Source organism: Acanthisitta chloris, unplaced genomic scaffold, assembly GCF_000695815.1.
Source record: "Acanthisitta chloris isolate BGI_N310 unplaced genomic scaffold, ASM69581v1 scaffold7587, whole genome shotgun sequence".
NCBI classification, from domain to species: domain Eukaryota; kingdom Metazoa; phylum Chordata; class Aves; order Passeriformes; family Acanthisittidae; genus Acanthisitta; species Acanthisitta chloris.
In genome coordinates, this window is record NW_008684240.1 from 31,677 (window position 1) to 46,555 (window position 14,879).

Consider the following 14,879-nt stretch of genomic DNA (forward strand, 5'->3'; position numbering starts at 1 on the left):
TCAAATTCACACAGCTCCAGTCATCTGTCCCAAAACATACTAAACCTCTTTAACTTATTTCTAGGAAGCTCAGGGAAGTGGTGAACACTCTGAAGGCAAGATTTTCCAACAACAACACTAGAAATCACAGAGACACAGTTACATGTTTTTTCTTACTGTATGTTACAAGTTTAATTGTGCAAAAATAGAGCCATCAAGACTTCAGCTTTGCTGAGAATAGGACATAGATCCAGTGACGTACAGGCATGGAAAGAGGTAATGCCACCATTAAAGCAAACACACCATAACTGCTGTTACGTCAACCAAGGGGTTGGATACACAGAGAAACTGCTCTCAAGTGATTCAGACAACCTGTATTTAACTACTGAACCTCAGAACCAACAAAACAACACCCAAAACAAAAGCTGGGAGCAGAATAACAAGGTTTATGACTGCACTAACTCAAAAAAACATTATAAAATGGTTTAGATTTTCCTAATGCCAATAATTCTTTCAAGCACAGGAAGATGAAGCTTAAACAACCTTTAAAATTGCATTTCAAAAGAAGAGACACCAATGGTGTTGCAAAACAAATAGATGAGAGGAAAAAAAAAAAGAAAAAACCCAATGAAAAACTTTGAGAGCTCCATCCTCTGGGTCCACCACTTAACAAAACAAACACCACCCAACCTGAAAAATAATACCTATGGGCAAAGAAAGGCATTGCTGAATCCCATCACCCCCATTAAAATCTTCCTGTAGCACCTACATCACTGAGAAAAAACAGTTTTCAAACAATTCCTCTCCTTTGTGCAACCATGTTTTAACACAGCCAAACTGGACATTCAGTGTTGTTCCAAGCAGCTATTTTTTGGCCTTAACGAATCTACGTGCTTCTTGCACAAGTGTTTCTACATCTTCATTATCCTTTTCTTCTGAACTTGGTTCCCAGTCCGAGTCTTCATCAGTAGGTTCACACTCTTCTTCCTCATCATCTATAAAGCTGTCACTGAGGTCATATTCATTAGGTTCATCATCATTGGCACTGTCTTTCTCCACAGTCCTTTTTCCTGAAGGGACAAAAATGTCATGTATTCATGAATCAGAGATGCAGAACTCATGAGCCCTCCAAGAGCCCACTGAGTTAAGTCTCTCTCCTCAAGAGGATAAAGAATCACCTAAACCAGACAGCTATCTCTCAATTTAGCCTCTAGCTATTGCTAGATGGCTACCTTGATCCTAGATTTCTACCTTCTTTCATCCATCCATATTTACTTAGGGCTGTTTTATACTCTTAGTCTTTGGAATGTGACGTGGCTTTTAATTCCTAACACAATAGGAATCCCTGGTTCTTGCTTAGTAAGAAGAGTTGAATTTGACAGATTGAATTTCACCTACAACAGAAATGGAGGCCAAAACACTTTGCCTAGAAAACTAACTACAGCTATTTGCTCTTTTATTTATTTTCTCTAGAGGGCAAATCTATTTTGAGGATTTCTTTAGGAAACACCTAGCCACACATTGGTGATCTCAAGGAGCCAAACCAGCTCCCAGTCAAGATGCAGCAGTTCCATGCACTCCTGCCTTGCTCAGGCCAGTCAAAGTGAAGACTATACAGCATCAGACTAAATTACTTTAGAAAGAACAGGAAGCTGCACATTTGGAAGCTGAGACACAAGCAAACCCTGGCAGCAGACCTAAAGCATATTTATAAGCAGTCTATGCACCCACAACATAAATGTACTTCTACACTACAGTCCTAACAAGCCAGTACCTAACCTGAAATATCAATAGCTCCTTATAAGTGTAAGAAAAGTTCCTCAGCACATGCACAGATTATCGCTTGAAAGTTATTTAAAGGCCAATGCACTGCAGAAGGAATATCTGCATCTTTCAGGAGAAATCAATCTTTATGAGCCAATCTCAACTAGCTGTGGATGAAATGTTTGCTTCCTTTCGTCCTATTATGGCCCCTGTGTAAGGAAGGAAAAATTGATTTAGCGACATCCTGATGTGCCCATTCATAACTTTAGAATGCACTCACTGTTTCTTGAAGTTCGTTGTTGGGTTCCTCTTCCGGTTACTAGAGAAAGAGAAGTTGTCAGTCAGGACAGAGAGCACTCCTAGCATGAGGGTTGTCCCTAGAGGCTACTACAGTAAAAAAACTCACCTATTAAGAAAATGCTGCAATGGTTGTGCTGCACTTACGAGTATAAAAGCTACTCTGCTGCCCAAACCCCCACTTTTTTTGTCTTGAATCATTTCCAAGACATTACTGTTCTTAAAATTATGATCCATGCCATCTGTAAACAAATGTCATCAATACTGGTTGGGTCTTTCTAAGCAGAAAATTCGAGTATTTCAAAGCGTTTAAATACTTTACACTATTGTTTCCATAACTGTGATTCCTTCTTAATAATGTCATAATCCTGAGTCTTTACAGTAAAATACATTATATTACATTTCCGTAACTGTTCTGCTCTAAACTACTGTTAATTGCATTGGGATTTCATGTGAGGAAAAAAACCTCCAAATCCAGTAATTAACAAAAAAGCACCAAAAATAAAAGTGTCTCTTTCAATTCTTTAAGAACAGACAAAATGTAAACAGCACATTCCCCCGTGTTTTTCAACAAGTCAAGTTACTGGAATATAAAAAGACTAAAAAGTGTTAGAATAGAAACTCAGATTCAGGTTTAGTCACATTCCCTTCAAGCCTCAAGAGAACATATGTGCAGAAGTAGTTCTTGCAGTAAGAAAATCACAGGTAAAAAAAACTAAATCAGATAAAATAAAAAAAAGATGACAGACATGGTTGCAATGTTTGCTTTAGAGCATGAAAATATTTTTAAATTGCATCTTACCTGAGGAATTTTTATCAAAAGAAAAAAATCCAAGTACAGAGTAGGCTCTAAATGAAGCATTATTCCCTTAAAGTAGATTTAAGCATTTCATTCCAAGTTTTTGGTATCCATTACTGTGGTTTGGGGTTTTCTCCCCAACTTTGAGCAATATTAGAAAACTTGGCATACCTGGAGGAGCACTGTGCTTGTACTCTAGCTTGTGCTGTGGATTTTTCCTGCAAAGAAAACAGTAAAAGCTTGATTCATCACCTTGTTCCACACTTAGCAAGCCCAGACTTCCCTGGTATTTTAAGGATAATTTTCAAGGCACAGCATTTAGATCACTGAATTACACTCCCTTCAAGCAGTGGCCAACTGTAAACATGAAAATCCTTCAAATTGTATCTGCTGCCTCACTGTTTCATGGGTGTCTCCTTTCCTCTTAAACTCTGCTAAATAAAAGTGTTAAACTTGGAACTGAAAAACATATGGAATAAAACAATATTTTGAAGAAAATCAACTTAAAAGAAACAACAGCCAGCCAGAAACTGGATTTTATTGTTGTTACCTCAATTGTGCTAATAAATCAAATACTGATTAAAATAGTTTTTGTACAAAATCTCAACAAATACTTTGTCAAAATGTAAACTAAAAGTTACAAATCAAGAACAACCTACAAACAAGAAAAGCCACTTTGCACAGTGTCTCTCACCTATAACAAGCTGTTCCATAAGGACATTCAGGCCGGGTGTCATCGTTTTCCTGAGCTACCATCTCCACATCATAATAGTCATCATCATTAGGGTGACTGAACTGCTGGAAGTGCACGGGATTCTTCCTGCAAAAGACAGACATATACCAAGAACTGACAGTTCCACTTAAACACAGGAATCTGGTAAGAGGATTGGAGCACCTTCCCTACAATGACAGGCTGGAAAAGTTGGGGTTGTTCAACCTGGAGAAAAGAAGGTTGTATGGAGACCTCATAGAAACCATCCAGTATCGGAAGGGGCCTACAGGAAAACCAGAGAAGGGCTCCTCATTAGGAACTGTAGTGACAGGACAAGGAGTAATGGGTATAAACTGAAAGAGGAGAGATTTAGATTAGATATTAGGAAAAAGAGGTTTTCCTGTGAGGGTGGTAAGACACTGGCACAGATTGCCCACAGAGGCTGTGGATGCCTCAACCCTGGCAGTGTTCAAGGCCAGGTTGGATAAAGCCTTGAGCAACCTGTTCTGGTGGGAGGTGTCCCTGCCCAGGGCAGGGGGTTGGGACAAGATGGTCTCTAAGGTCCATTCCAACCCCTTAACTGTCTATATTTCTGTAAGTGGAGTTAAGAAGGTGTTATTGAATCAGTGACAGCTCATTATTCTGTGGTTACACAAAGAGGAGCTTTCAATGTTTAACTTGATGTTCATTTGATGTAAGACCTACTCTGGGAAAACAGAAGTTTTGTCTCAGCACCTACTGCAACAGAGGTTAAAATAGGAATTTTCCTATTTGCCACCAGCTTTAAGTTTCAGACCTCCAGCACATACACAACAGGTTTCATCTGAAATAACAAACTACCACCCTGACATGAAGTTGTTACATAAGACGTAACAACTCTATGCATGGTTGAGACCAAGTCATGAACACAAACATATTCATCACTGAAAGAACATTTCTACTGTTTCTAGGCAAGAGGTTTGCACACACACCCCACACAAAATAACATCACTTAAACAAGAGTTTGCTTGATAAAACTTCTGTAAGTGATGTTAAAAAACACAGAAAAACATGGTATGACTTCAGCAGAAATTGCTGTGACAGATTAAATTACAAACAATTACTGGTACCAAAAACAAATCTACTTTTTCCCTTGGGATTTCTTTTTCTGCTTTTTTTTCAAGAATAATATTTAAAAGCAAGAAATGTGAGCTATTTTAATACATTATTTTCCAAAAGTTCATCCAAAAAATAATTCAGTGATTACTACAACGATTCCCAGGGTACATAACCTTTAATGTGTGCAAATTATCAAAGTGAACTGCCTGCCTCAAGCAGGAGGAATGACAGCTTTCAGCTACTGAGTAATTACTGTTTTAAGTCACACTTGTTAGAGCTGCATTTAGAAATATGTCTGGAACATGCCAGGGACATATATGCATCCAGCCACACACACAGCACCTTCCTCACTGATCACTGGTACTCCTTCCTTTAAATTCACAACTACCTCTTCTCAGCTTCATAGGGAACAGTCAATATTCATTTCAGCACTGCAACTACCACCATAAGAAAAGAGCTATTGTGGCAGCATTTACAAAATGATCACTTAAGCCCTGTGAGCTCTACTGGTCATTCAGGTCTCCTTTTAGGCATTCAAAAAAAAAATCAGGTATTTAGTATTAATTCTTTAAATCTGCATTTGCTAGGAATCTTTCACACAGGAAGCTCCACAAGGAAGCTACAGATAAACTCTTCCATGAGTCACTCAGCAGAGATCCAGGATCCCTTGGATCTACTGGCATAGGTGACAGATTTCTTGTCCTGGTCTTTTCTATTATTTCTGCAAACTGTAGGGTAAGTGAATAATGTTTCACTAGAAACCACTGTAAGGTTGCATTTACCAGTCTATTATTCTACAACAAGTTCTCATAAAACATCACTTCTTATGCCAAACTCAGAGTGGCTGCCTACTTCCTTCCTCATTTAAAAACAAATGGGATGAAACCAAGTCATTTTAGAGGCCATTTGCCTTGTTTTCTCAATGCAGTCATTTGAAACACAATTCATCTTCACAAAGGGATATAGAAACAACTAATGGTCTCTGAAACCGTTTTAATCTTTATTCCTCCAACAAGATACATGCAGCATCATAGTCACCAAGGACATAAAGGCCTAATAGCTGTCAATTAGCCAATCTGTTTTAGGAGATAGCCATTTCCTTTCAAAAATTTACCTTGAAACCTATTTAGACAACACCAAACAGCTGTTATTGTAAGAGAGAGGGGAAAAAAGCATAGGAGGAAGGAGGAGGAGCAACAAAAAGGTTGTGATATGTGTGTCCTTATCCCTAGGCTTCAGGACTCTTTGGGCCAGTGGATGGTGCTCCTCAAATTATACTTACCAGTGAAGCACCTTGAACATGTCCTACTTCAGATGCTCAGGACTCGTAGTAACATCATATTTTATCTTACCTTTTCCTGAATAATTTGTACTTATTCTATGTGTTGTGCAACAGTACCCAACAATATAAATGAAAACACAGAAGTGCATAGCTTGTATTAGCAAACATTTTCCCATCTTGCAAAAGCCTAAAGATTCTTCCGTAAGGGGTTTGAGTTTGTTACTACTTTTTAATTTTTAGATACATGAGATTTGAGTTACAAAAGCACATCTATCATGCTGTATGTTGCACTTCACAACTGTTAACTCTTAACTGCTTCCCAGCAAAACCTCACTGCACAGGGATGCATTATTCATTTGATGAACACAAAATCACCAAGCTTTACTTGCACAAAAAGTAACCAAATAAAAGGCTATTTTAAAAACAAAGTTTCATGACTGTTACCTTCATATAAAAATGCTGACACAGTTACTGCAACTTTGCTTGCACAAAAGCTCTGAACTTGTGCACTCACTTGATGATGCACAAAACTATGCAAATAAAAATTCGGCAAATAAAACTTAAGAAGTTCTTCAAAATCAATGCAGTCATCTCAAGCAGAAGCTGAGTATTGCTCAGCAAAATATTTAAGACAGTTATTCATCTGTGTAGCTACCAAAAGCAACTTTAAAGCCTTTTCTATAGCAAATTAAAGCAATTAGTTCAGAAACACTGGCTCTTCACAACCCCATGCAGAAGACGCCTGGCCACCGCAGGGGCTTATTCTCTCAGCTACTGAAGAAAAAATGGCAGTGAAAATGTAATGAATTACCAGCACTATTTATAAAGCCACAGAATTGAAGTTATGCCACGACTGCACATAAGATGTTTGTAAATTCTAAGTCTTATTAGAAGACAGCCTCAAAATAAAGACAGATGCAGGTCTTTAGCTGCCAGATTTACAAGCTTATGGAAAAAAACTTATTTTCATAAACAAAGAGAATGCACATACAAATCCAAAGGCTGGTTGGCAGTTATGAGAAAGATATATCCCCAGCAGCAGAGAAACATATCACAGGCTATGGCAAAAGGACTGAATTGTGGACAAAAACTGAGTTTCCGTTTCAGAGCAGAGAGTTCAGGTCTACTGTAACCCTTTTATGTGTACCTTGAAAAGGGAGGGGTATATGAATTTATTTTTAATTCTGTATTCTTGTCACTCAGAAAAACAAGCAGCAGATCAGAAAACACATGGCAGTATTCAGAGGTGAGTTCCTTGACAACAAATATAGGCAGATACAACACACACAGAGCACTTTGTCTCCCAGTGATAACAGCAGTTCCTTTCACTTTGGTAAAGCTTCAGGCCACCTCAGAAAGATCGTGTGACACTGAAGGAATGTGGTAAGAAGAATCCCTGAAGCAAAAGCTGTGCATCAAGCTTGATTCTTTCAAAAGCAGTGTTTTCAAATTCATAAATGGAGAAAATGAACTGTAAGTTACAAAGTCATTTCCTAAATGTTTAAGACAGGTGTAAGAGAAATCTAATAAAATTAACAGTTAATCTGTGCTCTAGCACAGCTCTGCCACCAATGCAGAAACAGCTACTTGGGGGCCTTGAATCAAAAGCAAGTAACAGACTACAAAGCACATTGCTTTTGCTGTAAACAAACAGGTTGAGTCTCATGACATTTCCTGAAGATCAAAGCTGATGTTTTTGATACTCCCTATTTAAAGATTTCTCCAACAAAGTAAGATTATGTGTTATTTCAGAGTATTTTTTTTCCCTTTAAAGCAATACTTTCCAAAAGAGACCCAAGAAGAAATGTGCACATGCAGACTCCTACTCCTTATGACCTGTACCTAAGATTTGTCTTCCTAAACATTAAGAGTATTTCAGTGTATCAGAACATTAAATCAACTTAACACCCCTACAGGGGAAAAGTTGAGCAAAATTTAAAGCAGCTGGAGCAATCCAGAGGTTGCATTTGTATTAGTGTGTTGTTTAATAAAACATGCTTTCATCAAAATCATTAAGGGAAAAAAATGAGCTATGTGAAAGCAAACTACATGAAACCTGGAGTGTGATGCACTCATTAGACCTTTGCCTCTTATTTCCTACAACACTTCATCTTTTAATTTGCTGAAGTACTTCATCCCTGGTTTGGGTTAGATTAGCAGTTGGCAAGACATCCCAGCCTCACCTTTTATCCTTCTAAAATTCTTGTCCTTCCCTTTGTTTCTCACCAGTTCCCTGTTCACCACAAAATTTTTTCACAAACCAAAGTTTCTAACAACTTTACAGCTTTTTCTTCCACAGCTAATACATTACTTCTTAATAACAAGCTAGCTCAGGCTAGTTTTAGTTTTGCTTTACCTGTAACAGCCACTTCCATACATGCAAGGTGTCCTCTTATGCTGGATCTGTTTGGAGTTTTCTGAAGCATCTGCACTTTTGGTTGAATCAGAAATCTCAGTCTTGTAATCCAGATTTGCATCAGGCTCAAGAATCCCTTCCTGGGCACCAAAACATTGGGAAGTCCTGCCCCAGGGAGCTTGTTGGCTTGTAGACCCAGTAATCTGTGCTTTGTTTTCTGCTTCCTCAATTCTACTGTCCTTACTGGAAATCTGACCTACTCTTTCAGACCACTGGCTATGCAGCTGCCTACCATTTTCTCCCAGAGAACTTCCACGTTTTTTTGTTCCAGTCTTGCCATTTCCTTCCACATCTGTCGTGGTATTCTCAAGATGAAATCCAGATGTATTCTGTGGAACAAGGTTACATTTTGAAGGATCTGAAAATGTATACTCTTCAGAATTAAAAGTTTTATGGTCAAACTGTGCCTCATCATTCCTGAATCACAGAACAGCCCAGGCTGGAAAGGACCTTGAAAGTTCAACTGGATCAGCCTTTAAAGTCTTCTATTCCACTTTCCAAGCTCAAGCTTGCTGCTAAATACAGCTGCTGAATGAAAGGCTCGAGTTAAGAAAACACACAACACAAACTCTTTGAACACAAACTTATCCTAGAACTCCCACCCTCAGCTTCAATTCCCTCACACACGAGCTCCTCTCTCACCACCTCAGTTTGCAAACAGTCCAAAGACTTTAAATTAACTTCCAATTAAAAGTACTGCTCCTGAAAAATTAATGGAGATTACACAGGTGAAGAGCTGGTTGACTCCAGAACAATGTACATTCCTGTACAACCATCAATTCTAATCAATGCATTGAGCACCAAGACAAATGAAACATATTTATCTATATATGGAAGATATATGGGAATTCATGATACACTGGGGTGGGATTAAGCTCAAGGTGTGCATCTTAAATGCTCAGGACTCTAAATCATAAACGTCTGATATAGAAACCATCAGGCAAAGATTTCAGTTCTGACACACACTGCATTTTAAACTTTGGAACAAATGCACATTTAAAATAAAAGACATGTGCTTTAGAAAAAGACCATGAGATACATATCCAAGACAGGAACACTGTCTTGACAACTGAGATGTTACCTGGAAGCATATCTACACTGAAGGCTGAACTACTTTGATATATCACAGAAGTATTCCAAGGTCTTTGCTCTCTACAGGTTTGTATCTAAGTTCTCCCTCCAGTAAATTTATACTTAGTTTACATGGATGTGTTCAGCAGAGCTTGAAAATCAGCCTGTGGTTTCCTATTTGATTTTCTTCCTTTCAATGCAAACCTCATGTTATCCAAAACTAGAGACAACTTCATTTGAGTAGTAATGGGATTAGAAAAGGGCAAAGTCAGCATTGATATCAGATGATCCTGACAGCAGCATATTTAGTAACTCAAGTTGGAGGCAAAGACAGCTCCCAAAATAACGCTCAGCAAACAAGTGCAGCTTTAGAAATCAGCCTTCCTTAGCAAAAGGAGGCGTAAATTACTCTAATTTGCCTCTCCCACTTGTGACTTCTCTGACACATACTTCCCGTATTGTAGATAACGAGACTAAACACTCGCATTCACTGGGATCGGTTACAAACCAGGACGCGATCCAGGAAACCAGAGCTACTCCGGCAATGGACAGCACGGACGGGCCCTCACTGCCCTCCCGCGGCTGCTGGAGCTTGAAACAACTCAGAGGATCTTCCTTTCCTTCCCCACAGAACATTTTCTCAGTCGTCTCACAATAGCAGGGCCGTGATTTGGGCTTTGATATCAAAATTACAGTCTTTCAGAGCTCTCTCTGGTTATTACTTTTGCTTTCACTAACCCATTAGTTTTTCTGTAAAGTCCTGAAGGCAATTTCTTACTCTGTACTTCAGATTAAATTGATTTATGAAATTATTAGGTGAAAATAAGTAAGGCTGCCTACTTACAAATTGCAAAATGGAGTAATTCATTGTGTAGTCACTCACAATCTGACAGAGAAAACAGCTTGGCAGCTGTTATTAATGTACCTAGTGTACAGCAAAGCTCACCAGACTTGGAACACTTTTTCAGATCAACCACTAAATCACACCAAAACTGCTCTGAAGGGTTTGCTGTCAATGAGCAGTTTGCTTCAATTAACCTCGAGATTTAATTAAAAAACAAAATCAAAAACCCAGCAGCCTTCAGTGTCAAAAGCATTTTATCAGGTCCTAGAACAGACCCAGGCAACTCTAATGCTACACATTAAAAACACCTCCCTAGGTGGTTCACTGAAAGGAAACAAGTCAGTGAAGCCTCAGTTTGCCCTCACCAGAACATGCTTTGGCAATGACTTTGGCTCTTTCCATGACTCCCAGGGTGCTGTCAGTAAGGATCTGGCTGCCTGTAAACCCAGCTGTACTGAGAGGTCACACAGACACTGACCAGCTGCTCTGAAATTCACTCATTGCCAGAGATCAGGTGTTTTCCCCCACTTTGACTCAGATTTTCAGACAGTGGCAGGAGCACCTTCCTCCAAAACACAGCAGCTGCTGAGCCACACACCATCATTATCTGACCACAAAACTGCACCTACTAGAATGGCAAGTGCTTGGGCAAAGGCCAGTGTTGCATTATATTGGTGTCACAGCATCACCTATCTCTAAAGGTTCTCAGAAAAAGAAACTACACAAAGCAAACCACTCCTAGGACCTGTGCTTTGGCCCATGTCTCCCTGCCTCTGGCTGCAAAGCTGGAAGTCTGGTATTTCTGTGGAATATTTGGAGCCTGAGTCCCAGATACCAGGAAGGACATGCTGAAAAACAACCTCTGAGGACTTCACGATCCTTGCTACCTACAGAGCTGTCCAATGGACTGGCATTTCAAACAACAAATCACAAGCAGAACACATAGTTATGTTCCAGACCCAAACTTCAATGTGACATTGCCAACTACATCCTCATTTTTTGCAGTATCATGGTTCTGCCCTGAGCCAGAAAGTTACCTGAGATGAAGGGACAGGGATGGAAAGGCAGCTCCTTTTCCCTTGATCTTGCTCTTCACCTTCTGAATCCTCTATACTTTCTCCAGAAGCCAGTCTTTTTTTCTGCTGCACATTTACTTCCATTTTTAATGACTCCGTATCACTTTCTTCCCTTCCTTGGCATTTTTTCTTTCTACTACCTACAAAAAAAAAAACAAAAAAAAAAAAAAAAAAAAAAAACCCAAAAAAAAAAAAAAAAAAAAAAAAAAAAAAAAAAAAAAAAAAAAAAAAAAAAAAAAAAAAAAAAAAAAAAAAAAAAAAACAAAAAAAAAAAACACTACACTTTTGGAATGCAACTTTTTACAGTGAAATCCTGACCACATTAGAAAGCTAAAGCTATGTTGAAGGACACTGGGCACATGACATGAGTTGTGCCTGTGCTGTTTCAACAACACATTTTTCACTTACTGCTGATAGGAGTAAAAGGTATGTTTGAGAATGAAACATTTGCAGAGGGAATTTGGAGGCAAACAATAAATATGTGGCAAAGGATGTTCTGGACTGAATGTATCAGTATGATCGACAATTTCATTTACACCAAAGCTGACTGAATATATAACACGTGCAAGGATGACTTACCACAGACCTTTGGTGTAAGAATCCCTTCAGACCATCAGTTTATACATGCACCACCCAAAAAACCACTACTTGTAAAACCTGTGAAATTAGAATCTAAATTTAGAATGGCAAAACATTAGTGACTTAAGTGTGAAGAAGGCTTACAATTAAAGGTACAGAATCTACCTAGAATTCACATACAAACCAAAACTGGCAAGTTTATAGGAAAGGGATCCAGAACATCCAATGCTCAGCTGCCCAAAGAGAGTTTATTATCTGGCATTAAAAAAAAGTCAGAAAGAAAATCCCCTGATGACAAAGAGCTCTGTCATTCCCATAGGACTGATGACAAATGAGACAACAAAAGTCAGTCTCTGTCAGCTGCCAGGCACAGACCATGGAAAGAGAACTAACAAATTAATACTTCCACCACCACTATAATTGAAGAAAAGTATATCAAAGCACAGAAATGCATATTGGGATGCAATTGAACCACACTGCAAACCTACCTGTCATTACAGGCTCGGAAACACTCTGCACCAGATCTCTTTCCAGCATCCAAGATGGAAGCACTCTTTTTCTTTGAATACATTTAGACTGTTCACTTTCGTTACCATCAGAGCCAGGAACCTGAAACAAAATTTACTGTTTAGTACCTTTATCCAGTTACAGAAGAAGGGAGGAAACTAGATCATAGTTTGTACACAGCTATGTCTTTCAAACACAGCCTGGGTAACTACCTGCTCAGTGTATGTAGACCATTGCATCAATCAGTTTATTACTTTACTCTCACTCAGAAAAACAACACCTATAGAAATCTTCATGTAGTAAAAAAAATAAATACAAATAACCAACCACAAAACTCTTTAGACCTTTGAAAAAATAAATAAAAGGCTACAAACTGAAAGTTTCATGGAAGAGCTTTACCAGCACCTTGCTCTAGAGTTTCCACACATAGAGATAAGAGAAGTAACAGGTTTAACAAAAGCCTATTTGTCAAAAAAACCCACACAAACAGAAAAGTCTTGCTAGCATTTCTATAACTCCTTTCTCCAGAAAGTAACCAGGCTAAATCTTATCTGTAAGAACAACATAAATACACCAAGGTTGTGTTCATTATTTACTAAAAGCAGCACTATCACTTGAATCTCCACTTGCTGACAGATCCACCCCAGGGATCTCACCCACAGCAAAGCTGACATTTCATTTGTTGTGTGCTGTGGTTCCCTACTGCACCACAATGCTGACCAACGTGTCCCTTTAGCACTGTGTTGTTGGATACACAACAGAAGGTGTAAGAAAAATCCCACCAGCTCCACACACTATTTATCAGACTGTCTGAAAGCCACTGGACTTAGCATTAAAAAAAAAAGCAACATATGCTCACTTTGAAAATTCTATTTTACTAGACAGCATGCTGCTGCCAGGGAAGAACTGGGGAGTTCTTTACCCCTGTGTTTATATGGATCTTGACAACACAACTCCATCCCAGCTGTATGATCCAAATGAAACAGGCTGCCAGGACACTGTAAACAGATGTTACTTAGAGCCACCACAAGACACCCACAGTCCAGCTCCAGGCTCTCTGGGTGTAAATTCCAGAGGCTTTTGGGCTGGTTGCAAGAACAGTCATTCACTCCCACAGGCCCTCAGAGGTACTGAGGGGCAGTTACTGATAAGGACCAAAGACCAGAACTGGACTTTGCTCTGTAGCACTACACTCAGCTCCAGCACTGTCAGTCCAAAACACACCTGTACCATATTTATGTACTCATACAGCACACAACCCCAACCAATAAAGCAACAGGTATTTTGAGTACACAACTTGGATTGCAGCAATTTACTTCTCAGGAAAAAAAAGGGTATAGAGAACACAACATCTTCTCAACATTTGACACAAGCTTACAAATGTTAAAATTTCATTTAAAAATTAAGCACCCACCAAATGTCTGAAGGCAGCATCTTTATTTCTCATTTTTGCAGCACCCTGTACTTCAGAGCTGGACCGTGCCGGTTCCATCAACAATGGAATACAGGACATCTCAACAGGACAAACAATTGGTGCTTCCTCTGCATTGGCCTCCTGATTTTTTTCTGACAAAGCAAAATCCTTTTTAGCTACTCAGCCATCACAAACATACACATTATATAGGCAATATAAACAAAATTTTGACTCAAACACAAAAGCTGGTCTGAACATTTGCCATTAATAAATATATTTCTAAACTGAATGTCGACGTCCTCTTACATCAACTCACAGAGGAAACAAATGCACCTTCCTTTTACCTTACACCTAAAGTATTTTGAACAAAAGGCTCTCCAATCACTGCTGACTGCTGCTGTGGTGTTTTGGGGCTTACATACATAATTTACACTGGTCACTGCCATAATAAAACTTTGAGACAGCTGAAATCACAGCTTAGAATTTGCTTTACTGTAAATCTGCACAGCTCCCCAAAATTTGATTCTGTACTTAAGAGTCAAAGAGCAATTTTGAGATACAGTTTTCAGGGTCTGACGCCCAATGAATCCAGCACTTCCCAGCAAGTTCTCACAGGAGACTACAAGTCTGGAGCTCAGGCATTGGAATGTGCTGCCCGGGGAGGTGGTGAATTCACCATCCCCCGAGTTTTTCAAGACGAGACTGGATGTGGCACTTAGTGCCATGGACTATTAACGGCGGTAGGGTTGGACTTGATGATCTTCGAGGTCTCTTCCAACCTGGTTGATTCTATGACTCCAGCTCCTGGGGTGCTGGCTTCAAAACCAGCGCAGTTTCACACTGCGCAAACCAGCAGCAGGGTGCTGGTTCCAAAGCCGGCGCAGAGCCACCACATCCGAAATGCTTTCGGAGTCGCGGAAGCGCGCCCAAACTGCGATTGTTTTCTCCTTCAACGCTTTGCCCTTCCACTACTCAACACACCAGCGCGAAAAACTAGGAGAAAAACAAGTCTGACTCCTGCTGCATCCCCTGCCCAGCCGC

The 14,879-nt window shown here is 39.4% G+C and overlaps 1 protein-coding gene across 1 annotated transcript; it reads right to left on the reverse strand.

Moving 5' to 3' along the window:
* Positions 1-843: 843 nt before the first annotated feature.
* On the reverse strand, positions 844-13,940 carry APLF (aprataxin and PNKP like factor). The gene is made up of 8 exons (XM_009079255.1): positions 13,839-13,940; positions 12,406-12,526; positions 11,300-11,478; positions 8,288-8,676; positions 3,534-3,659; positions 3,011-3,057; positions 2,024-2,062; positions 844-1,049 (listed from the first exon to the last, which is right to left on the reverse strand). Exons 1-8 carry the CDS (start codon positions 13,935-13,937, stop codon positions 844-846), a joined length of 1,206 nt encoding a protein of 401 aa, XP_009077503.1. The 5' UTR covers positions 13,938-13,940.
* Between the last annotated feature and the right edge of the window lie 939 nt (positions 13,941-14,879).

Coding starts and splice junctions, on each gene's coding strand:
- APLF (XM_009079255.1), bottom strand. CDS start 13,937: ATGTCCTGTATTCCATTGTTGATGGAACCGGCACGGTCCAGCTCTGAA. Junction 8,677..11,299: donor TCCCTGTCCCTTCATCTCAG/GTAACTTTCTGG, acceptor CTTGTTCCACAG/AATACATCTGGATTTCATCT. Junction 3,058..3,533: donor TATGGAACAGCTTGTTATAG/GTGAGAGACACT, acceptor TTTTCTTTGCAG/GAAAAATCCACAGCACAAGC.